The 26,307-nt window shown below is 37.4% G+C and overlaps 2 protein-coding genes across 2 annotated transcripts in view; both read left to right on the top strand.

Moving 5' to 3' along the window:
- The window catches only part of LOC135947359 (Ig-like and fibronectin type-III domain-containing protein 1), a 138,181-nt gene that overhangs the window by 60,126 nt on the left and 51,748 nt on the right, over positions 1 to 26,307 (top strand). The window contains exon 3 of the mRNA XM_065496183.1: positions 25,055 to 25,276. Within this exon, the coding sequence (XP_065352255.1) occupies positions 25,055 to 25,276 (222 nt within the window). The remainder of the gene's footprint in view (positions 1 to 25,054; positions 25,277 to 26,307) is intronic.
- tun (tungus) overlaps positions 1 to 26,307 on the top strand; it is a 153,715-nt gene that overhangs the window by 22,565 nt on the left and 104,843 nt on the right. The window lies entirely within an intron of this gene.

A 26,307-nucleotide genomic window follows, 5' to 3' on the forward strand; every position in this document is an offset into this window, starting at 1 on the left:
TTGAAGGTAGAGTTAGTTACAGTGGAGATTTTTTCAGACCAAAAAGTCCAGTGCAACGTGCGAGCATTTTTCCCGCCAAAACAATATGAATGCAAGAAGTGCGCATGCGTCAGAGCTGGTTTAAGCACTTGCCTGTACGAATAACTTCTTTGGAAGATCCAGCCAGCTCTCACGCATGCGCACTTATCGAATTAATATTTTTTGGCGGGAAAAAAGTTCACACGTCGTGCTGGACTTTTGGTCGGAAAAAGTGATCCACTTTACCTAATTTGACCTTCAGGAATCGATTGGTGTGCTCAGAAACTTCACCAAAGACGGTCTTTAAATTAGGATTAAAAATAAAAAAGTTCCATTAAATAAATACTTGCCATGAGACAGGTGACTTTTGGAAATAAAATGGGCATTGCTTCAATTTCTTTTGCTTCATCCTTAAATTGTTTCACGCAAATATGTCGCAGATTTGAGGCTCCATGGAAGTCCAAACCGTGATGTCTATTGCCAACCATTCTGAAGTCCATCAACTCCATTATTTTGTTCGGATCGTATTCAACAACTTCGATGTTAGGAAGATTTCGGGTGCACAAACAACCCAACCAATCGATAGACGGGAATTCGAAAATCAATTCTTTCAGGTTGCATAAACTGCTTGATACGTCTTCAGGGGCTGGCTGGTCTTTGCCACAGTGATATAACAATCCAACATTGATGAACTGTAGTCTCGGAAGATTGTTGCATACTTTCAGCAAATTGGTAAAATTTAAGCAATACAAGCTGACGTTAAGCCTTTTTAATTTTTTCATTTTCAGCAGTGATTGCACCATTTCCTGATTAAATTCTGCATCTCTTAAATAAGAATAATAACCCTCTACGCAAAATGGATTGTTTCGTTTTATGACGAGAGTCTCCACTTCCGGAGCCAGAGTTTCTATTTGTTTTAAAAGTTTGACGCACCATTGAGTCATCTGGAATTAAAGGTATATACTTTCACGAATATGATTGTAATAATACGGTTATTACCTTTTCAATTTTGCCGTTATTATAGCGGTCAGGACAAAAGGACAAAATGCCATTCAACTCGATGTAGCGGGTTCTTGGGCTCAGCAGCAATCGGAAGAACTTTATCAAAATTACAAACTCCATTTCCTCTCCCTGCTTTTTCAAACATTTCTTCTTCATTAAAACTTGCAAAATTTTGTCTCGCAAAACGCCAGCTATGAAAGATTTTCAATCCGTTCTTGAATTATTAGAATCAAAACGATTACTCACGCAAACTTGTCAGTTTCTCCAGTTTTTTAGGATGTTTTAAATAATATATCAGATGCTTCAAAATCACTCGAACAGCCAGTTGCTCTAAACCGAGCCTTTTCCTACGCAGATTTTGCAGCCGCTTCTTGGTCAGCAGTAACACGTCCACCGGTGGCATCGTACAAAAAAAGATTTTTAAATGTCACACACAGTAATAGAGATCAAAATAATTGTGGAGTGATGTGTTGAAATGCCAAGAAATGTTTTAGATAATTTGCTTTTAAACGTTGTTTAACACTCCTGATTAGCTGGGCCACGTGATTACTCATTTTCGTGAGAAGAAAACATTATAATTGCCCTAAAACACGTATCTAATGGAGTAAGTTTTTCAAAAAAAAAAAAAAAAATAGGGAAATTTGTACAGAATATTTTTGGATGGGTAATTTGTAAAAAAAAACGAGTAATTATATCTTAAAAAACAATACGCAGATGTTCAAAATCTGATAATGATATGTTTTGCCTAAATTTTGGGTCTATATGATAAACGTTTATTGTCTGAACTATTTTTCATGTACAAAATTAGCAAAAAACCGCACAGTTTCGTTCAAGTATGAACAATAAAGTCACTTGGTTATTCAAATTAATATAAAACGCCGGTTTAAATACATTGTTGGTGCAATTAAGTTTTAAATATTTATTTTGCTAGGGTTTCTGTAAATTTAATTTTTATGTTCTTAAAGAATAATTAAGAAAAAGTCTGTGTAATCATTACAAATATTTATCACTTTCGTCCTTTTCCCTCTTCTAGATTTTGTAGGAAATAAATGTAGAAAGGTGAAATGAATTGAGTAAAATAAATAATTTTTTAGTACAAAATTACAGAACATTTGTTTTAATTCTTTTAGAGTTTTGAATATCTTGAAAGTACAAAAGATAACAAAATTGCATTTAAAGTAAAATCAAGGCAATAGAAAAAATTCATTATCACTTTCTTTTATTTATTGAATTAAGGAAAAATGTTAAATATACTTCGCATTAATTAATGTTGCACACATTTTTCAGCAGTACTTAATTTTTTATTCAAATCAATCCTCTTCGTGAGTCATGTTATAGATTTTAGTCTAATTTTTTAAAACGATTGCTTGGTGGCGTGATGAACGTCACCGTGCACATGGACGCTTACTTTATCGAATTTACTCCACGTTTGTCGGCTTCACCGTGCACTGAGGCTATATAACGTTTCAACGCAGCGACATTTCGAATTTGGCTCTCGGTATTATGGCATTTCCTCGTCGGAGGCGAGCGTATGCCCTGCGGCATCGGCGCCGAGCGGGTGTTCACGTGGAAAATTTCCATTCTGCGCAGGGTGGATTTATTATTTTCAGCGGAGCAATTTTCAAAGCGGTATTTATAGACTCAGCAGAGCTCGCTTTTCGTGCTTACTAAATCGAAATTTCGGCTTAATGAGCGTGAGCACTAAAATAATATTTTTTGGGTTGAAATTAGTGCTGACAAAACTCATTAAAATTAAAATAGAATTTGAATAGCTGTGTAAATTTTATCTTTTAGATTTTTTTTTAATTCAGCACCCTTTTAAAATGCGTGTCAGCAATAGTTTAAAGAACAAATTACGGACAATGTAAAAAATTAATTTGCTGAACTTGCTGCCACTGCTCAAAGATTTATCTTTATTAACAGCGGGGGCCAGATTTGCGATTAAATTGGTTCGCACTGCGCAGATCCAAGGTGGTGTCTGATTGTTGGAAGCAAAAAGCTCTCTTTGGATTGCCGAACGAGTGTCGAGAGTTTGTTTTTACGATCCAAAAGAAAAGTATTGCAAATTGTGTCACAATATTGACCAAAACTTGCTTCTTTTCCATGCTCCACCTGACGCCATATCTGCCCCCTGCTGCTTATTAATAAATTGTCAATATTTACCATTGTTATTTAATACATAAAACAATCTGTAGGGGCAAAAAATCGAAAAACCAGTGAAGTAAACGTTCCAGAATCTCAACTGACGCCAATTTTGATGACGTCACAGCGTAATGGCCGCTTTTTAACATGGCTGCCAATTCCAATCATGTTTGTTATCAATTTCTTTGACTAGTTTAATCATTTAAATATAAATAACAATTTAATTACTGATTCTATCAGCCAAGTACATTCAATTAACAGCTTCTTTCCCTTCTGACCGCGTGTTTACCACTTGCGTCATCAAATAGCCAATTAAAAGCAGAGGCTGAAACGCGAACCCCCGCGTGTATTGACCCCAATTTGGTGCCGTTCTCATGTCTAATGCATGCCGAGGGAGCTGGCAGCCTAGGCCCGAGTAGTTGAATTAGCATGTGGGAGGCACACAAGGCAAATAGAAATTGTCGCCCTCGTCTAATCCACTCTGCTGTTTGCCGAGCGGCCCACTCATCAAACATTGCTGCACACGGTTTTGCGTTTAAGCCGCTTCTAATCTTCCGGGGGTTTCCAGCACGTCGTGCAAACTGCAAAGTGAAATCCGACGCTAGATTGCGAGCATTATACATAGATGTGTGTGTGCAGGTCGATGCTGTTTCGCGTGAGTCCGAGTACAATAATGCGGCGCGAGCACCGCACCAGCAGCTGTTCCTTTTGACCTTGCTCACTTCAGAAATGAGATTTATCTCGCCGCTTGACAGCACACTAAAGCTGCTGTTTCTCTTCATCCCCATATTGTGCGGCAAACCGTTATTGAAGCATAAGTGCTTATTCTCGGAAATGATGAGCCGACTGACGAAATTTCGCACGCAGGGAAGTTTGAGGAAAATGTTCAGCTCGAATCGTGTGGGTTGTTGGAAATTTCATATTAATATTGAACTTAAATTTAGTGTCATTTGTGGTAAATGTTAGATGAAGATCAGGATATTTTTTATTAAATTAATTTTCGAGGATTTTATTACTCAGGGTGTTTGGCAACCCTAGTTTTGGGGTGCAAAATGTATCAGAAAAATCAAATGGAGTGGAAAATTTCGGATAGAAATGATTGTATTTCTTTTAAACTTCTGACAAAAAGTGGCTCAAAATCCAATTTTTCGAATTTTACTGGTTACGCCCACTTTTTAGCAAAGGAATTTATTCAGGGATGAGAAAAATTATAAAATTTTAACTATAAGAAGACTTAAAATAGTACTTTTGAGTCTTAAGAGATTTTTTTTTTAAAAATTGCATATGTATTTTCGAAAGGGTTGTGTGTTTAGTCTGATTAAAATTCATCAGTTTTAAGTAGCGTCAAAAACTGCCTAAATTCTGAAAGCTGATTAAATTTCCAGTTTTTTTCCAATTGAGGATATTTTTCTAAAATTTACTATTTTTGCTCAAATTTCGTCTGAAAATTTCAGCTGGCCGTTAGAGAACCTTTTAATTTTTTTTGGGAGAAATCCAAATATCCAAAATTAAGTTAATTTATTCGAGAATCATCTCAGAGAAATTGTTTTTCATTTTAATAATTTCTATGATTATTTACAAAGAGAGATTCACGTGCGAAAATATCAAATTTTCTGATGGCCAAAATTAAAATGATAATTAAGTAAATCAATGTGTTTTTCGTGAGTTTCAAAATGGTTTCTCAACTAAAATTTGATGGCTAATCTATTGGTGACGGTTAAAATTTGGAAAAGTGGTGATTTTCCGGACAAATCAATAAACACTCTCGGCTTTGGAGTGGAAAAAAGTAAAAAATTTACAAAACACTTAAAATTTTTTGAGTTGGTAAAAAATAAAGTGCTGGTTAAGTGATTTTTGAATTCATTTTTAATTTAAATTCCGACAATTTGTACATTTTTTATTAATAAAAATTATTTTAACCAATAAACATTAAAATTTATTAATCACGGACTATTATTTATTTTTTATGCAGATTGTAGACAGTATTATTATATACCTATAAATATTTCAGAGAGCTCCTCTTTCATTAGAAAGAAAAAATACCCTTTTATTCCTGTAATTTTGCTCCGCAGATGTAATGCCAATGCCCTTTTTACGCACGTCAATTTTATAAAAACGCAAGGCAATAATAAATTGGTCTAGTCTTGCGCAATTTAATCAAATCTGAAAAGAAAAGGCTCGATCAAGTTTTTACCATAGCAGCAATCAGTTTATAAAGAAACCCAGACTTGCGATTTACGAGCCTTGCGAATCGAATACAGACCCAGAGTTGCAGCAACGCTGCGCTCTCATTTCTGAAGAGGCGAACGGGCGCAGCGGCGCGCGAATTGATCAAATTTATTTGCGTGTTTACCAGCAGACGACGAGCAAAAAATCACGCATATTTTCTTATCGGATTCGCGTATACGGCGGCTCGATTTTCTTGCAATTTCACGCTGTGTCATTTTCCCGAGAGCGCTTGGAATCGGTGCCAAATCCGGAGCTGCAACTCGGCATAAGCACTTTTGCTGAGGGCACTCCGTGGAGCCATGCGACTCCGACTCAGCCAGCCAGCCAGCCAACTCGGGATTATCTTTTATTGCCGCTCTCAACTCTTTCCTCTCGAGGGAACTACCAAATATTCACAAAATATAATGGCAAGAAATTATTCTTTTTATTTTAGTTTTTGTAAATGTATGACCTGACTCAGTGAATTTTAGACTGTACTTTATTTATTCTAAGTTTTAAATCTCCCTAATATTACAATAAGGATGATTTTTAAGCCACTTTGAACTATGAAAACCTTCAAAATTTAATATTGAACAATAAAAATCAGTCAAAATTGATTAATTTTGCTCATGAGGGTAAAATTTGGGAATTTGTAAGTTCCAGTGGAAATATTTCCGGCACAAAAAAATTGATTTTGATTAATTTTTTAGTCCTAAGACCTTGGTGTATCAATTGCAATTTTTTAGTAATTTTTATCTTTTGTAAAAGGAAAAGGAACAATATAGAAATATGTCGTGCAATTTTTATATTTAACCTGTTAAACTTGTGGTGAAAATGATGATTAAAAAGGAAAATGAGACTATTTTGTTCCATTAAAAAGGCTTAAAAAGCCAAAATATTTTTTTTCCCTTGAATAAACAAGATGTCAAACTAACCAACGGGGTCCGGACTGCGATCTGTGTTGGTTTCCCGCCGGTCAGAAGTCAAAATGGCGTCGAAATAATGGAGGCCAATCAGGAGACAGTCCAGCGACCAATCAGAAGCGTCGAAAAAGAGGCGTGCCGACCTAATAATTTCATTCCCGCGTATTTTGTTAAATTTCCAATAGCCAGATGTGCCATCTTACGGTTGATTCGCAAATTACCGGGCTAATTAGCTTTTACTAAAGAAATAACAATAAAAATATTTATTGTGCTGGAGCTATTTTCATTATTAATTATCCAAGCCAATTTAAATTTCCGTTCTTTGTAACTTTTCCGCTGGACTCTACCAGACACCATGTCTGCGCGTCGCGTGAATCCGGTTCCAATTCAAACTTAAAGTTTAGTATTTATTTAAATTATTTTTACAAATTTTGTAAAATGTTTAAAAATTTTGTTATCTGTAAATTATTAACACTAACAATTATTTTGTTTTTCAAAATTTTGTTTTCTTTAAAAATATTTTGTGTAATTTAATTTATTTACTCTTTAAAAAGTAAAATTTCAAATAAATACATTTAATAAATTTTTGGTTTTTTAATTATTATTAATAATTTGTCGGTAGACTATTTTACTTTATCGAAATATGATTAATTAATTGTCCTAATATGATGTTCCTGTTCAATCTGATAAATTTATAATTATATTGAAATGATTATTTGAATGTATGAAATACAAGTATGAAGATGACATTTATTATTTTTTTAAATAGCTTAAATCGATCTGATTCTGGTTAAAAAAGAGTTGCGACCCTCACAGAGTGCAGTGTGCACTTTAGGGAGAAGCAAAACGCATGCACGAAATTAAGAGCTTGTGTGCCAAATTCCGGCGGCGTTAGAGGGCCGCCGGGATCGATCCGACAGCACAAAAAGCATATTGTGCTGCGGGCCGAGTTGTTTCAGCAAGTGTCACACTGTGCCTCCGCAACTTCAAACGTTCAAACACGGCACGCGACCTACTTGCCGGCCTAGTCAAGCCGTGAAATTGCGCGTCTTCCCTTTTCTTGTGTGTGTGTGTGTTTACGTTTTTGCTGGCTCACCACGCGCCGAGAGCGGAGAGCGGAGAGCGGCGGAGCCGAGCAAGAAAAGGCAAAGACGTGTTTTTTTTTCCTCTCGCGAAAATGCGAGCCCAACAGTTTTTACGCTCCATGAATCTGACGGATTTATTTATATACGCCGACGCGCGCGTATTGTTGTCAGTTTTCCCGGCTACGCTTATATTCGCCCACTCACTCACCACCGCGTTGGCTTCAGCCCCGAAATGTTTACTCGGCCTGGCAGTTAATTTTAGCCACTGGAGTGTTTATTTTTTTATTTGCTTCCAAAACAAATTTGCAACAATTTCATTCAGCCTTTTGAAGTGGATCGATACAGGGCGACAATTTAAAATTACTTGAATAATTGATGCTATTAGCAATAGACCAAAATTGGTTAAAAATATCTTGGACTCGTCGGTAGATTCAGCTATAGAATTTAAAATCGATTGAACCGCCGTGAGAGATCTTTATATTTATGGAAATATAATTTAAAAAATTTACTATCGATCATTATTCCATTTAAATATATATCTAGTCCTTTTTCTAATTTGGACTTGAAATGTTTGACAGCAAAATATTGAATTGGGAAATTTAAAAAATTCGGCCCTCACGATCCGGTCAGGGGCAGTTCCTGAAGCTTTTAACGCTTATTTTTATTCAGGTCATAAATGACAACATTCTTTTCAAGTTCTAAGAAACACATATCCTTTATTTTTATTCAATTCATCATTAAATAAACCAGCATGTGTGTTTTTGCTCAACATTAACGCCTTCTAATAAAACCAAACATTACATGTTAGAATTTCTCATCATTTCCAAGTTAAAAATAAATTTGTTACGGTTCGAAGCGTCTAACGACTGGCTTAAGCCATTAAAACTTCTTTGCGTCTGCTGGATGCGGTTCGTAAAAATAGTGATTGCGCGGAAATGAGGGCGGAATAGATGAAGCGTGCAGCGCCTTTTTACATTTTGCAACTCTAGCATTTTTCCACGTAGCACATACGAGGAGTGAGATTCAATATGCAGTCTTGTATTATATGAAATTACGTGCATTCCGGTGGGATGCTGGGAGAGTGTATGTTTGTACTCGTATTATGGTGAGTGCTGCAGAAAGCGACCATTCTTCCTCAGCACGGCCATTACGCCGTGCACTGTTCACTTCACTTGAATAGTTCTGCGCGGGAGTAGTAGCAGCAAAAAAAAAAAAAAAAAAAATAAGAAGAACGAAGAGATTTCGCTCTGCCAATGCCAATACAACAGTCAAGCCCGTTCGAGATAAATCTTCATATTTACTCGTGCAGAAACTTTGCTCATCACGATGGTTTTCATCTGAACCACCACGCAGTCGTTATCTCATGATCGAACGTTGAATTATTGCTAATTTTGCATAAAAAGATTATTAAAATTATGATAATTCATTTTATTATAATAGAAATCAACTTCAAGATTTATTTTGAAGTGAGAAACATTTTATTTGGGAAAAACCTGTTGTCCAAATAGCAATTGATTAACTTCTTTTCCGGCAGTGGATGCGTGGAGCTAACAAGCCGATTTGGAGCTTCTCAGCAAAGTTTCTGGAATTGCATCAAGTGAGAGGAAGGAAAGTTTGGTGTAAGCTCCAAATGAGGTGGGATTAGGCGCGCCCCCTCGCAAAACCAACGTCTCGCTTACATCACGGATCCGGATTATACTCGATTTTTCATCCTGCTCTCTCTGCAGGCAGCGCCAATTCGCACCGTGAAGCCCTGATGCGACTTTGTGTGTAATCTACTCCTTTATTAAAACTCTTGAGTGACAGCCGAGAAGCTGACAAGTATTTCGCCGCTCGCTGCCTTTGAAGCAACGAGGAGAAGCTCTTCAAGTGTATTTCAAAATAACAGCCAACATATTTTTTCTTGTGGTTAAAATCATTTTTCGTTAACTTACATTTGGTTTTAAACTAATGAATTTTTTAATTTTTTTTAAAATTACTTAGTTTCCATCAGTGGGGACCAGAATCATGTGACGCGCAGATATGGCGTCCGGTAGAGTATGGCGGGAAAAACAATCACTTCAAAATACGAGAAAAGAAGCAAGTTTTCGTCAATATTGTGACGTAATTGCACTAATTGTGTCTTTTGGATCGTAAAAACAAACTCTTGAAACTCGTACGGCAATCCAAAGAGAGCTTTTTCTTTCCCACATTGAGACGCCATCTTGGATCTGCGCAGTGCGAACCAATTTTATCGCTCATCTGGCCCCCGCTGATTTTCATCGAAAAAATAGGGGAAAATGGACATCACTAGCTTTTATACCAATGATGCAGAGTTTTTAAGAATTGGAAGAAATGAATTTATTTGATTTTCACAATTTGGCTCTAAGAATAGACATTAAATTCCAATTTCAAAGTATATTGAAATCGTGGTAAGCCCGTGCTTGATATTCTCGGCTGCAAACCAAACAGAAAAGTTTCGCAAGAGATAAAATGTAAATGAGATTGCAATATTTCGCGCGGCGCGAGATCAAAAAAGTTTGCGCATTGCAGCTGGCGAAGCGTTTAAATTTCTTCTTTTCCTACTCTTTCCAGCAGATAAATCTCGGCTTCATCTCGCGCGGAACAGCAATGATAAAGAGTTAGCAAGTCGTTCCATTATTAAACCACGCGCGCAGCAGTTGCAAACAACAAGTAGTTAATGCATTTACAATGACGCGCCGAGGTTTATTCGCGAGACGAGACAACTCGGCGCGGCGGAGAGAGAGAGAGAGAGGCTTTAATGTCGCGGCATTCGAGCGCAAAGTTATTATTTCGGAGGAGAACGAACACGATGACAGCCAGCCGAGGCGGACAAAAAGTTGGGCTTGCTTGCACATAAAAATAATAACTATGGTGCGCGGGCGGCGGAGGAATGAAGCTATTATTGTTATACGCTGGAAATAAAAGCAAAAAAAAATAACAGGCTTTAAAGCATTAAAGGCGCGGGTCGTTATTACTGCACGCTCCGGTGCTGAATATACAGGGACGTGTAAAATTATCCATTAAGGTCTTTTATTATTATTTAAAAAAAAAAAATAAACAAGCTCCATCCCATTAGAACGCCAAAAATAATTTTAAAAATGAATTTTAGATTAAAAATTTTGGAACGAAATGAATTTTATTCTTGGAAAATTCATCATGGAAATACCTTCAGCAGGATAAATATTTTTGTTGTTATTTCTTTAGTAACAGCTGATTAGCCCGGTGATTGGCAAATCGACCATTAGATGGCACATCATGCCAATTGAAATGTAACAAAATACGCGGGAATGAAATTACTAGGTCGGCACGCCTCTTTTTCGACGCTTCTGATTGGCCGCTGGACTGTCTCCTGATTGGCCTCCATTATTTTGACGCCATATTGACTTCTGACAGGCTTTATTTATAACAAAAAATTATTTCAATACAAAATTAAAAACTAAATTAAATTGAAAATTTTGTAATTTGATTAAAAACATATTTATTCAAATGTTATTTCATTTTTCCAACACAGATCACAGCCTGGCCAGCGGTGGTTAAAATAAATCATTTTAAAACAATCAATTGAATTAAAACTAAAAGTCGAAATATCATTGTAATCAGAGTTTTGTATTAAGTAGAAATATCTAAAAATAGCTTGTAAATTGTAAATAATTTTATCTGATTGGTTTGAATTCAGTTCATTGATGTTTTCCCGTTCGCCACAATTTTTTTCCATTGTTCATTTTCCTCTGAGCGGTACAAAAATAACAAAAAAGTGGCTGCATGAGAAGGGTTTCAAAGCTTTTGTGGAAAATTGATGTTGACAGAAAAGCAAGAGTTAGTTATAAAAGCAATTTTGGTTTCCCGCTTTGATAATTTTATGAATTTGCGCACTTGTCTTGCTCTTTATCTGCACGCGGAAGTTCTGGTTCGAAAAATGCTCAAAAATGAACGTGAGCTTATATCAAATAATCATGAAATCTAGAGCGGTCGATATTTACACAAGTCTCTCTTTATTAAATGTCATAATTTTAATATACTGCAATGATATTTTTTAGGTAAAACTGCATAAATCGTTTGACAGACTGATCAATGAAAGCAATATCCGTTCGTAAGAGCATTCGATTAATTAAAATTATCAACTAATTCTACAGCCACACCAAAAAGAATTATATTTTAAATATATTGCTAACAAGCAGGCTTAAATTACACCAGGCTCCAGATTAGCTAGAAAATCTTTAAAACTAATATTTTAAAAAATTAATGAATTAAAAAGGTTAAATTGCCAAATATAAAAAAATAAATATATTATATTTAAATACCCGACATATTTATTTAGAGGTTTATTTTTAAAGTAATATTATCCAAAATGTTTTATTTTTTATATACCTTTAATTCAATGTTCACAAATATTTCTCTCCAAAATTTTGAATTTTTCGATATTTTTCATTCGTTTTTAATATGTGTTTCAGCGAGCAGGAGATTTTAAAAATATTAATTTAATACATTAAATCTCGGTTTTATAGACATGCAAGGCTTGTAAGAGAATAGAAATTTGATCAAATTGCAGTCTAGGGATTTTCTCCTGAAATATTCCTTGTATTTCATAAGTTTTAAAACAGAAAATTAAATATTCAGTTTTACGATTTAAAACCGATTAAAATCGAATTTCAGAGACAAATTCCCTTGCCTTGTTTCTTTTAATTTTCTTTGGGATTTAATTTGAAGACACTGAACATTAGTTTATTTAGTTGCTTTTGGTTCCAACTTTACTTGACTGAGCGAACCATTAAAAAAATTATTTATTTTTTATTTATTTTTTCAAAGCGAATATCTAATTTATTACTGGCGGTGTTTGTTGATTATGAAATGGGTCCAGCTTCAATGATTAAAAAAACGTATTTCCAAATCCCGCGAGATTGGAACGAATCAAATTTTACAATCACATAATTAATGATATTCCCAACAAACAGTTATTTTGACAGATTGACTGTTTGCGAAGAGACGCGGACCGTTCGTTTTTCATGTCCCTGGGCGAGCGTATGAAGAAATAATGCGGCGTACACACACACACAGTCGAATGGATCGGTGCGCCGAGTGGAAAAATTCATGAAGGCTGTTCCGAAATCCCCAGAGTGCGTGCATGTGCGGCACACACGCGAATAAATCCCCTTGACGCGATTTTCAAGACTGCGAAATCAGCGGCGAACAGCCCGACGTGCAATCGGTTCATTCACTCGCGAATTTTTTATACCGAAAGCCGCCCAGCTTGACGTCGACTATATATGACGGTGCTTCCTGCTCTTTTGTGTGCCCCGTCTCTCGGCTCAAAGAAAAGTACGCGCCTTGTTTTTCACAAAGGCTTAATTTTCTTCCTCTAGCGGGGCGGCCGTATCGCAGGCGATGGCAGTTTTGATTGACGTCGGCCCCGAAAACGACGACTATTCACGGTGCCGCGTAATTTTCTTCTAAATTTTCCTCTCCAAGAATTCTTTGAGCAAGGGAATTTTTTTAAAAATTTTCCTCCTTGCAGATGAGGTTCAAATTTATTTCAAATCTGCTTAAAATTTTTTGGCGATGTTTTAAATATATCCATTTATAATATTTATGTTAATTTTACGATTTAATCAATTGACCAGTTGCATAAACCCTTAGTTATTGAAGCCGCCAACAGATGGCGCAATCACAGACTTTCTTAAAAATTTTGTTTTAAGCGGTTTTAAGGCATTTTCGCTGCGATTTCAGACTCAATCTAGCTATTTTGCTTTTTTTTAATTAATTTGCTTTTTTTGACGTGCTGAAAACCAAAATCGGTTCAGCCATTCGCCGTAGAAACGTTGAAAACGATTTTTTTTATTTCAAAAAATAGTTTTTCACGATTCTACGGCGATTGGGTGAACCGATTTTGGTTTTCAGCACGTCAAAAAATAGCAAATTAATTGAAGAATGCACAGTAGCTAGATTGAGTCTGAAATCGCAGCGGAAGTGCCTTAAAATCGAAAGTCTACGGTGGCGCCATCTGTTGGCGGCTTCGGACACTTAGGGTTTATGCAACTGGTGAATTGTATGAACAAAAAATCAATTTTTAAAATATTTCTAATGTGCTCTAAAACAAAAAAATCAGACGATGTTAAAAAAATAACAGTTTTAGCGTTGAAAAAACTGCGATTACGAAACCTGATTTAAATTAAACACGTCTAATTTTTTCAAGGAATTTACTTATTTCCTAAATAAAATAATTAAGCCCACTCCACAGGCCTCATCTACGCGTCTATACCAGTAAATTCATAACGACGTCAGGAAATCCGACCCCTTCGGGTCCTCAGGGGATGCAAATCAGTTGCGCTCCTCACGACCTGCTCGCCCTGCTCGCCCTGCTCGTTAGGGCAAGGCCCATAAACAAATTCTGCTCGGAGAAGTGTAATTAAAAGGCGTGGAAAAATTAGCCTGCCGCCGGCGGAGTGTATCCAAGCGCGCGTAGTAGTGGCCGAGAGCCGGAACGGCTGCCACCGCTTTAATGAAACAAGCAATTAAACAAAAACAACTCGTGCTGAGAGCCGGAGGCTAATTATATCCGCCGCTTTTTATTTAATGTGCTTTGGGGACCGACCTGCGGGCCATTTTTCTTGTCGCCAGCCTGTCAACGCTGACGCAGAGAGGATGCTTTTCCTGAGTTTCAGAAATATTATTAAAAAAAAACTGTGATTTTACTTTAAGCCCTCTTGGAACATAGGAACAATTCAAAGATTTTTTACTAATATGAAAATAATAGCTGTCAATTTCTAAAATACTTTATTTGTTTAAGAACTGCATCCATATATTTAAAGAGCAGCTGCCTTTCTAATTATGTATATTCGAAGCAAAAATTGAATGTTTTGCTTTTGAATAAAATTAAAACAACAATTGAAAAAAATTTAAATAAATGCTTTGTGAAAAGAAAATAAAGCAAACTGGAATTAGGATCTATCCAGCAGACAAAAATGCTTTTTTTGCCTTTTTAAGTTTGATTTTGATAATATATTTTACCCTTTATCCTATTATACAAAATCCTAAATTAATTTCATAGATGCATTGAAAGATAATTATAAGACATAATCAAATATTTTGTGAAAATAAATTAAAGCAAATTAGAATTAGAATCTATTCATCATAAAAAATTGTTTTTGTCTTTTTTATGTTTTATTGTGAAAATGTTTTTCCATTTATAAACATTAAAAAATTAAGGCACTATTTGTTCACTAACGAATAGGTTGCACAAGGTAAGCCATTTGGCTTTTGTTAAATTCGACATTGCTCTCGTTGTTTTCATTCCGGCTCCGATCTTGGGCAGACTTTTGAACTTTGTACACCTGCCGGGTATTGATTCGGTCACCATATTCAGAGTAAAAGGCTATGCAGTATATTTTAGTATCTAAAAATGCTTTGAACAGATCACGTGATACATCCGCATTCGTGGCCTGAACTGATTCGCTCGCGTCTGCTTTTGATCTCGCATTCTTAAAGAGAGTCAGATGCATGCAAATCATATCAAGAGAAAAAAAAATAAATAACTCCCTCCATCCATCTGCTGAAAAGGGAATGCTTTTGAATTTCCGGCTGCGCTCGGCGTGTTTGTGATTAATTTTGCGGAGATGCACTCGAATGCGACACAGCATATTAATTATATTTTTCCCCTGCAATTAGCCAGAGTGAAAAAACTAATTTCCGGAACGAGCTCCCATTTTTTCCAATTTATAAAAGGAGCAGTACATTTTCATTTAATCAACTCTAGCCCGGCGGGACTGTTTTTTTGCTGCATGGCTTTTGGAATTAGATATACAAGCTCATTTCCCTCCCAATTTACCAAATTTTTGTCAAGCCCCAGGCTGGCAGGGTAACTCTTAATAAGATTCAATGTTTGAGTTTTCAGTGATGTAATTGACATCATGTTCTGTTCCGCGAGTTACGAGAAGAATCAAAATATAATTTTTTATTTGTTATGGAGGTTAAAAATCCTTGTTAGATTATTATCAAGAAAAAAATGACTTTAAATCAAAATTCAAAGCCAGCTTTCGTTAAATCTTGAGGATTTTCAGTTTGACGAGGTTAATCAATCGGTTTGTTGCTGGGAATTTCGAGAGATTTAGTCATTTTGTAAGCACCGGGGGCTAAGTTGCGTTCTGTGTTAGTTTCCGCCGGTCAGAATTCAATATGGCGTCGAAATTTATAGTTCTTTGAATATTTTGAAGCTGCGCAGTAAATTTGTGCGCATCTTAAGCATGCGCAGTATGTTCAAATCGCTTCTTCATCTCACAGGAAGGCTGAAACTCATCACTGCGCATGCGTGATCTAATTTAAAACCTTCTGCGCAGTCGTAATTCCCACCGGGGGCCTGGTTTGCGATCTGTGTTTGTTTCCCGCCGGCCAGAATTCAATATGGCGTCGAAATAATGGAGGCCAATCCAGTCGGCCAATCAGAAGCGTCAAAAAGAAGCGTGCCGACCTAATAATTTCATTCCCGTGTATTTTGTTACATTTTCTCCATTGTCCACGATGAAAGAATTTCACCAAAAACTAGAACAAAAATAATTCCTACAGTTTCCTTCTGAGAAATAAAAAAAAACACAGGAAGTTGAGTGTTTTATCTTGTCGTGAATATCACTCATTAACAAACGAGCCAATTTGGCGGGTGTTATTTGTGTGACAAGCAGTCTAATTACTTCGTTTTTCCATAAATCTGGTCCTTTCAAATTCCTCGTCAAAATTCGCAAGCAGAGTTAATTAAGTTTCCGACGTTTCAAATGCTTTTGTCTCGCAACCGAATTGAATAAAAGCGACAACCGACCTTTGGAAGTGCATGATGTGTGCCGCTGATTGCTCAAAAGATGACACAACTCGTTAAGTTTGAACCTTTTAACTTTGGGCTGACATTAATATTCATGAGCGTCGACAGCGACTTGTGCGACACTCGCGACTTTAAGCTGATGAGCTCGTGAAGCGCCAAAACGGATGCAACGTGTTTGCGGCTAAATTGATTTTGACTCTAATTGCGCATAAAGTGGCTTAATCAAGAAGATTGCCGAGCTAATTCAAGCGTCTAGAGTTTAAGATGGTTACTCTGGTTCCCTCAGTTTCTAGACCAATTTATTTAGGTTTGAGCTGGAATTTAAAATGAGGGAAAAATAAGTAGAAACATTTGTTCAAGAAAAATTAAATTGATATAATTTATAAATTTTAAGAATTTATTTTTTGCGAGATATAAAGACATAAAACCATATTTTTTATTCCAAAATCGATCCCTGAGGGTTGAAAAGTGTTTTTAGACGTGCGAGAAGGGGCGCAAAGCGAAACGCACGTTGCTTTGGCGCGCAAAACGTTTGAATCTTTTGGTTGCTGCTGCGCATGCGTCATCCCTCTGACGTCACAGCCATGCTTCGTGATTGGTATTTCAGCTAAGAGAGCTGTGACGTCAGAGGGATGACGCATGCGCAGTAGCGACCAAAAGATTCAAACGTTTCGCGCGCCAAAGCAACGTGAGTTTCACTTTGCGACTTTGCTCGCACGTCAAAAAACATTTTTCGATCGGAAAAAAATATTTCCCCCGCCTATTTCAACCCACAGGAATTGATTTTAATAAAAAATATGATTTCTGTGAATATTGAACGTCAAAAATTGAAATTTAAAGCGTTTAGTAATGTTTATAACTTGAAAACCGTAAAAAAATCCCTAAAAAAATTGTCATTGGATTAGAAACTCTGTACAAAAAGATCAATAGGTGTTCTCTCCTTGTTTGCAGAGTCAATTATAAATTTTTCTATTTATTGAACAGATAAAAATGCAATTTTCTGGTTGTAACAGACAAGTAACTTTTCAAAAAGCTGTATTTGAGTCATCAATTCGAATTTCCCCAGGAAAATCCTTAAATTCTTTACTTATCTCCAGTCTGGTAATTTCCGTCTGCCTATAAAATCCTCAATTTACAAAACTCTCATGCTCTTCAAGGCCTCCTTCCGCAGTTGAGGAATAATTAAACAAAGAGAGAAAAACAGAGCCTCAAAAATTGATCCATTCCGATTCTGGTCACGCGCGCCGCACACGAGATCTTGCTCTTGTTCGCACCTCTTTGCTGCGAGGCGAGGCGAGGCGATAGAACGTTTTATTTACACGATTGGCTAGTTTAATTAAAAGGAAGAGCGGCGCCCGAAGACAAATTTAATAGCGAGAGACGCCAGGCTCGTGGATTAAATTATATTGGTGTAGACACGACACACCGCGCCATTGGCCCGTTGCTTTTCATTGTTATTTGCCGCCATCAGCGCGCGGCGGGTGCGTGCTTGCCGGCCGGGGCGAATTGACGGTCTCGTTCGTCGTCTCTTCGCTCGTCAGCTCTCTCTCTCTCGAGTGGCCCCTTTTCAATCTCCACGAACGAGCCCAAGTAGGCGCGTCGTTTGTTTAATGACGGCACAGGCAATCCGATGATCGCGCGCAATAATAATTATTATCTCTACCGAAAGAACGGGTCTCTTCCGTGAAGAGCGGATTCCTTTCTTGATTGGACCAAGGCACTTTTGCAGAAAAGGGATTGTGAGAAATTGGAGCTTTGGAGAAATGATTATTATGACTTAACTGACCCAAATTGGTCAGTGCAAATTATTATTATTTTTGAGCTGATTTTTAAAAGACCGTTATTATTATTGTTTAATATATTTTTATCCTTAGTCGTTAGTTGTATTAATTAATAGAATATAGACGAAACCTCCGTATCATTTATTAGTTAAATTTCTAAAATAAATGCAAAATATCATAAACTGTTAAATTATAATTAGAATAAAAATTAAATGAAACATAATTCGAAAGTGCGCAAGGTTCTTTGTAGGGCTGTGAATTTTAGACAAATAATTTCGGGAAAAAAATCAAATATTTTAGACAGTTTTAGACGACTTTGTTTATTTATTATTATTTTTTTCGTTATTTACGGCGGAATTTGATCTGTAACCACATGTTATGCATATGATTTTCTTGCAAAAGACACGTGGCGTCGTTTAAAATTTGTTTTGCCTCAAACTTTCTAAATTTAATAGCACCGCATGCAGAAAAAATAACAAATTTTCGAATATATCGTTATTTTTACAACCTCAAATCTCGGATTCTAATTGTCAGAATTGCAAAAACGGCATACCGTTCAACTCGTCTTAACCCTCCCTAGACAGCCAAAATGTTTTGAGGGTGAACAACCCTCAACCCCCTTCAACCCCGTTTATTAAAGTAACGAGAAAAATCGCGTCATTGTGCACTTTCAGCAAATTTATTCACTGTTCAAAACGCTCTTAAATTAAAAAAATCTACTCTAAATTCTATTGGCTATTTAGGGGAGATTGAGACGAGTTGAATGGTGTGCAGTTTTTGAAATTCTGATAATTAGAACCCGAGATTTAGAGATTGAAAAGTTGGCAAAAATTCGAAAGATTTATTTTTTGCAAATATTGTCACTGCCAAATCTTTGGTTCTAATTATCAGAATTGCAAAAAATACCCACCGTTGGACGCTAGCCGGTTTTATTTTGAAAGTTTGAGGCCAAAAATTATTAATTTATGTTTCTTATTTAATTAAATAATATAATTTCAAGAATTTTTATCATGAAATATTCAGAAGAGACGGAATTTAGACATTTGATGGTCCCGCTATGATTTTAAGCGCAGAAAAAATAGTAAACCGTCTAAAATTTACAGCCCTAGTTCGAGTATTAAGTTAAAAGTTTTGCCTTAGAAATTTATTATTTTTTTTCACGTAAAAATCTGTAAAATATGTTTTACAAACAAACAAAAAATTCCCTTCCACTCTCCGATGAAAGTGGAAACTTTCTCGACCAGATTGTCACCCGGCGGAAAAAATGAAAATAAAAACAGGAATTGTTGCATCCACAGCTTCGAGGAGGGTCAGCTGCTGCCGAGCCATACGCAATCTTGTTTTGACATTTCCCACAGCCGGCCGGCATTTGTGCAGATGTAAAGGAGAGCAGCAGACGAGACTCCACTTTATTTTCCCATTTTCTTGTCGTTTGCAACATTAGGCGGCGTGAAATGCGAAAGTGACGACCTGCAAACTTTTTACTCTCGGCGCTTGTTCCGGACTTTTGAGCAATCAACTTTCGCCTGCAAAAGTGCAGGTAGGTGCGAAGAGAGAGAGAGAGAGAGAGAGAGAGAGAGGCAAAGAAAAAAGAGAAGAACGAGCCTTTGATGATGAGTTATTAAATATCTTTCCTTGTCCCCGGCATTTGTGACATTTTTGTCAAAGAATTTTACCCTTTCATTTTCCTTCTATTTTTTTCGCTGAAACGTGACAAGGAAAATTGTAATTACGTATTTTCTAGATGTGTAGAAAGGAGAAGCCTTAGATTATTATTTTCTTTTTAAAAATCATTGATTAAAATCTGATGAAATCAACTAACTTGAAACAATTAAATGGCAATAAATATAAAAAAAATCAACGGTTTCTCTCTCAAGCTCTACGTATTTCCATTCTGGGAAAATCCAGACTCTTTAAATAAATCAAATATTTTCCGGCCTTGGTTTTATTGTTTGATGTGCGATAAAATTGGTTCGTACTGCGCAGCTCCAAGATGGCGTCTGAATGTGGGAAACAAAAATCTCTCTTTGAATTGCCGTACGAGTGTCAAGAGTTTGTTTTTACGATCCAAAAGACACAATTAGTTCAGAGTAATGCAAATTATCATTCATAATATTGACCAAAACTTGCTTCTTTTCACGTGACCGTTATTTCGCGCCACACTCCAGCGGACGCCATATCTGCTCGTCGCACGAATCTGGTCCCCGCTGGATTAATCGCGCTTAAAATTATGAAAAAAACCTTCAAATTTTTGAAAATAACAATTTTAGGTGAATAATTCAACAATAGGGATAGTCGATGAATTTTTTAAATGTCTATGATAGGAGAAACGATCGATAAATTTTTAATTTTTAAAAGAAAAGTAAATTTTAAATAAAAAAAACATAGATGTAAGGTTTGCTGTAGCGTGTTTCATCGAATTAATTTTATTTAAACACTATATATTGCTATGTAAACTGGAAAATACTAAAAAAAAATAAAATGGGAATTATTTTATAGTTAAAAATGTAACACTCATTTAAATTTCCAGTCTGAAAGTAAAAAAAGGAATTTTTTGTGCTAGAATTTAAAAAAAAATCAATAACAATTTTTTTAATCCGTATTAACAGTGTAATTAAAAATATCAACGTCCCCTCAGCTTGGCGTCTCGTTTTAATCACAAATAACAAGGTTAAATAAGAATCTAATGAACCGAAAACACTCTCAATATAGAGCAGCTTTGACTGAGCTTGAACGATTTCCGACAAGATGAAGCGGCTAAAGAAACGGCTACGACGCCAAGAAAGAGACGGAGGAAAAGTTGGCGGGCGAAAACAAATAATAATTCGTCGGTGGGTCAAAAATAATCCGGTTCGAGGGCGTCATTAATGGAATTCGGCGTACATTTTATACATGGGACGGGCGGGCAAACTTGCTGCTGGCGAGGATGGAAAGTTGGGAAAGAGAGTGGCTTATTAAAAGTTGGTCTTGCGAAGAAACGAGTAGGAAAGACGGCGGCCGGGGAAACGCATTAATAACGGAATCGAGGATGCGCGCGTTCGCCACTTTGATTTATCGGCGGCGTCGTGTATCCACACAACAAATATTGCATCATTTTTCACGGTGACAAAGTGGAGAGCGATGCCTAGACAAATGGTTATCGAAGACGCGCGTGTTTGTTGCCGGCCGCCGAAGCGATCATGCAAAATTCGCGCGAAAAGACGCCGCCGCCGCCGCCGACATCAATCACCGGGCCATTATTCGCCGCCGTTGTGTCGGTGCCGCAGGTTATTTACCGCGAAATTTTGTTTCCTCCGCAGCTGCCCTGAACATAATGGCAAACATCGTTCGTTCGCCGCTGCCGCTGACACTCGAGCCAGCAGCCGAACGAATACTGCCGACCCCGCAAAAACGCGCGCGCCGCCACACAAGGGCTTTTTGGCGACGACAATTTCCCGACAAAAAGCACGCAGCTTGTCACGGCCAATCGATATCATAGTGCGCCGCGTGTGCCGGCCTGTTGTGTGTGTGTCAAGCGGCCAACGCGACAGAGAGAGTTTTAGTTGTTATGCAACGCGCTTCACTGTCGTGCCCAGCGCGTTGCATACTTCAAAACTGGTAGGCGCTTTGACAAATTAAAGGATTAAATTTTTTTATTAAATTAAATTTGAAATAAAATTAAACTTAATAGAAGAAAGATTACGTAACAATTCTACGTCTGTTAAAAAACTTTATTTCACACCACCGAAAGCCAGATTGATATCTGTGTTGGTTCCCGCCTGTCAGAAATTTATAATTCGCCCATTTTGAAGCTGCGCAGTAAATTTGTGCGCATCTTAAGCATGCGCAGTATGTTCAGATCGCTTCTCTATCTCACAGGGAGGCTGAAACTCATCACTGCGCATGCGTGACCCAATTTAAAACCTTCTGCGCAGTCGTAATTCCCACCGTTGCGATCTGTGTCGGTTCCCATGGGCCAGAAGTCAATATGGCGTCGAAATAATGGAGGCCAATCAGAAGAAAGTCCAGCGGCCAATCAGAAGCGTCGAAAAAGAGGCGTGCCGACCTAATAATTTCATTCCCGCGTATTTTGTTACATTTTCATCAGCCTGATGTGTCCTCTAACGGTCGATTCGCCAATTACCAGGATAGTCAGCTGTTATTAAAGAAATAACAACAAAAATATTCATTGTGCTGGCCTGTATTTTCATTATAAATTTTCCACGTTGATTTCATTTTAAGTTTGAATCTTTCCCACCTTACTCTACCATTTCTTTATTTCTTTTCACCAACATACATTAGATAAAACGTGGAAGAGCTCTTGTACATTCAGAGCCTCAATTGTTATCGTTATCGCTTGGTTGAATTCGCAGGCGTGTCGCACGAATTTGTCCTGAATTTGAGCCGGCCTCTCTCGTGAATTATTATGTCTCCGGGCGGGAAGGTTCTCTTTAAAGAGCTCGCGTGACACGGCAGGAAAGCAAATTACGGTGGCGGCGTTGCGAGATAGGCCGTGCGATCGAATTTTGGGGGCCGTCCGCGCGCTGCGTGAATAAGTGGATCACGTCGAAATCTCGAGACCGCCGAGACAGACTTTCCACTCTGGTGAGCCTGGCCAACAGGTTTTGGATAAATTTTGAATCGCTTTTTATCAAAGTTTGGCACTTGGCGCGAGGTAACAGTCTTTTGCACGGGCAAAGTTCTCGGCGCGAGAGTGCATCGGGCCGAGTTGGAAACTGCTGATAAGAAACCTTGAGGGATATAATGAGCTAACCGCTTCACTCTCTCTCACACACACGCAGCTCGCGTCTAATTTGGTCTTGGATAATTAATCCGGAGAACAGCCGTGCCGGGGCACCCACCATATTTAATTCCCATCAGCCGGCAAACTCTGAGCTAGACAAATATCGTGTGTCAGCCTGAAGATGAAACACGCGCCTCGGAATTAGCTCCTCCGCAAGATGGCTTAGTTTGCGCCCACGGCAAATATGTACTCTAGCCAGCCAGCAACGCGTAAATGCCTTTCCTCGCTCTCCTATTTCTTGAAATTGTCTAGGAGCAATTTATTTAACCAACGAAGTGAATTCAAATGAGATATTTATCTAATTATTTAAAATTACAGTCTCTTGACTGTCTCCTTATTTGAAATCCTATTTTATTTCACACCAAACAGTTTCCCTGAAAGTTTTGGACAGATATCGACGAGAGGAATCGAAATCTACCAAGAAAATATTGTCAAGTGCTGGAAATTTTGGAGGAAATTATTCAAATTTTAATTTTAATTGTTAACAAGTTCCTTTTTTACTATTGAAAATTGTAGAACAGATAATGACTTTCGATCAAACAATTCAAATAATTTAAAATCGATCCACTTTAAAGTCTCTGTGCTGCTGCTATGCAATCTGCTAAATTTTCATGTGTTTAAACTGAAAAATCGCTTTAAAAACACACGGTGGGGTGCATGATTATAAAAATTAACATCTCTGAACCAAGAATAGCAAAGCAAAGGGTTTCAAATCATTTTTACAGCCAAATAAATTATAAAGGTTCTTCTTCAGGTCTGCAAACAGATTAATTAATTTTCCCTGGTCCCTGCGGGGACCGCGAAAAAACAAATTAGTCAAAACTGACGACATCAGTTTAATTTACGCTGACGATCTTGTTGACTGTGCCTCGTTGAGATTTGATTTGTTAAACACCCTCGAGCGAATTTCCTCTCTCAAGATTGACGTCATGCAAAAAATAAAAAAATAAATTCAGCTCCGAGTGTTTTTCGCTGTACGTCTGCAGAACTCTCTTTCTTTCTTTCTTTCTTTCTTTCTTCTAAGGCAAGAATGAGCAGGGGTGAACATAAAAAATTCATATGCAGTTTGGACAGCATTAATCGATTTCCTATATTTAAGGAGCCAGGTGTGCCGTCGGCAGCTGACTTTTAAAGCTGAATATTTTCGTCAAGTGGATCAAAACTCGCGCAAACAGCACAGCTCGAGTTTCTTGAGTGAAAAACCGAGGGAGTGGTGCCGCGCTTTTAATTAATTCCGTCGCCATGAGATTTATTTTTGGCTCGTCGGTCGGTGCTGAATAAACACACGAGTCGAAACAAAGGCAAGGGGTCGATAATCCCCGAGTAAATGGAATAGCACCGAGAGCGAGCGAGCCAATTCCGCGCCGCAAAATAGTCTCACCTGGCTGCTGGCTGGCTTTTCTTCAAGAAGAAATAAAATTGTTGCTCAAGTTCGAGGGGAGCAGCGCCGCACGCACCAAATAATCTTTTATCTGCAGCATAAATAAATCTCCCGAATTGCATGCACATTTTATGCCCTTTACCCGGCCGGAATTTTAAGCGCCGCCGCCAAACCGCCCGGTCGGGCCATAAATTGAATAATTCCACGGACGATCCATAAGTAATCAAGTGCAGCCGCATAAAACTGTAATATTAACTACAAAACCCGCCACATAAAAACCTTTTTTCTGCACTAAAGGGTCATCAAGTATGTCATATTTCATTTCCGCGAAATTAACCACTAAAAATTCAACCCTTTTATATGGAATTTCTGCATTTTGCAATAGATTCGTAAAATGAAAGGCTACCGAAATGAATTATAACATGCAAATGACAAAATTATTAGAAAAATTAGGGAACAAATAAATTTTTTTCATAAATGGGACTAAAAATTAAAATTGATATGGATTGGATAGAGTTGTTTCCAGCGGGGGTCAGATGTGCGATAAAATTGGTTCGCTCGGCGCAGATCCAAGATGGCGTCTGAATGTGGGAAGCAAAAAGCTCTCTTTGGATTGCCGTGCAAGTGTCAAGAGTTTGTTTTTACGATCCAAAAGACACAATTAGTTAAGGGTAATGCAAATTATTGACCAAAACTTGCTTCTTTTCACGCATTTTCACGTGACCATTTTTCCCGCCATACTCCACCGGACGCCATGTCTACGCATCGCACGAATCTGGACCCCGCTGGCTTTGATCTAATAAATAAAATAATTCCTAACAAAATACAAGCATTTCCTTACTTTCTACAATATAAATTTTAAAAAATCCAGTCATCTTTATTATTAAACAAATGAATAACTCTCGAATTTGAATTGTGATTTCAGGCAGCGACAGTTCCTCGCACCAGATCGTGACGGCTGGCGAAGAGGCTCTGATCACGTGCTCTGTCAGAAATTCTGCGACGGAGACGCCGGGCCAAGGCGTGATTTGGGTCAAACTGAGGCAAACTCGTGGCACTGAGCGAGACAAGGACCGAAGGGAAATTCTCACTGCTGACACCGCCAGGGTCACGGGCGACCATAGATTCAGCGCCGTCACAGACCAACGTGAGTATTTCATTCGAATAAATACATTAATCTAAAATTATTTTAATTCATATCTCTACGGTCATTATTAATCGTAAATAGATAAATAAAATACACGAATTGACACGACTTCCTACATATTTTTCTTTAAAAAATTATTCATTTAAATTAATTGTTCTAAAGATATAACAAATAAATTTTTAAATAATTTTTATAAAGAGAAATACGCAGTATGATAACAATAATAATTATTGGTTTTCACCGATTCCACAAAGCTTTTGATGTGTAAAACAATGGAGAGGAGTGCTAGTGAGATAAATTAATTTTTGCGCCACGCCGTAATCGAAAATCCTCATCGAATTGAATAATAATTAATGCTCTTGCTTTGAATTGTAAATTGAAATTGGTCGCTATCGCCTCTTTCCCTCTCTGCGCGAGTAATTGTGTTTTAAAAGTTAGGATCGGATTTGTGAGAGCCAATAGAGTGGTAAATAATGCAGTTAAAAATAGCCACGCCAGCGAGCAGATAAAATGATTACGCAATGACGCCAGAAAACTCAATTTTACAGATAAATTCATTTGAATAAATATTCAAATTATCGCAACATTTATTAAATTATTCATGCAACAATCACAACACTTAAAATAGTTTACACTTGACCTATTTGGAGTAGTTTAAAGCTTTTTAATATTTTGTTTTTATCACCGGGGACCTGGTTTGTGATCTGTGTTGGTTCCCGCCGGTCAGAAGTCAGTATGGCGTCGAAATTTATAATTGTTTGAATATTCACCCATTTTGAAGCTGCGCAGTAAACTTTTGCGCATCTTAAGCATGCGCAGTATGTTCAAATTGCTTCTAAATCTCACAGGGAGGCTGAAACTCATCACTGCGCATGCGTGACCCAAATTAAAGCCTTCTGCGCAGTCGTAATTCCCACCGGGAGGCCGGGTTGTGATCTGTGTTGGTTCCCGCCGGTCAGCAGTCAATATGGCGTCGAAATAATGGAGGCCAATTAGGATACAGTCCAGCGACCAATCAAAAGCGTCGAAAA

This window comes from Cloeon dipterum, chromosome X, assembly GCF_949628265.1.
Source record: "Cloeon dipterum chromosome X, ieCloDipt1.1, whole genome shotgun sequence".
NCBI classification, from domain to species: domain Eukaryota; kingdom Metazoa; phylum Arthropoda; class Insecta; order Ephemeroptera; family Baetidae; genus Cloeon; species Cloeon dipterum.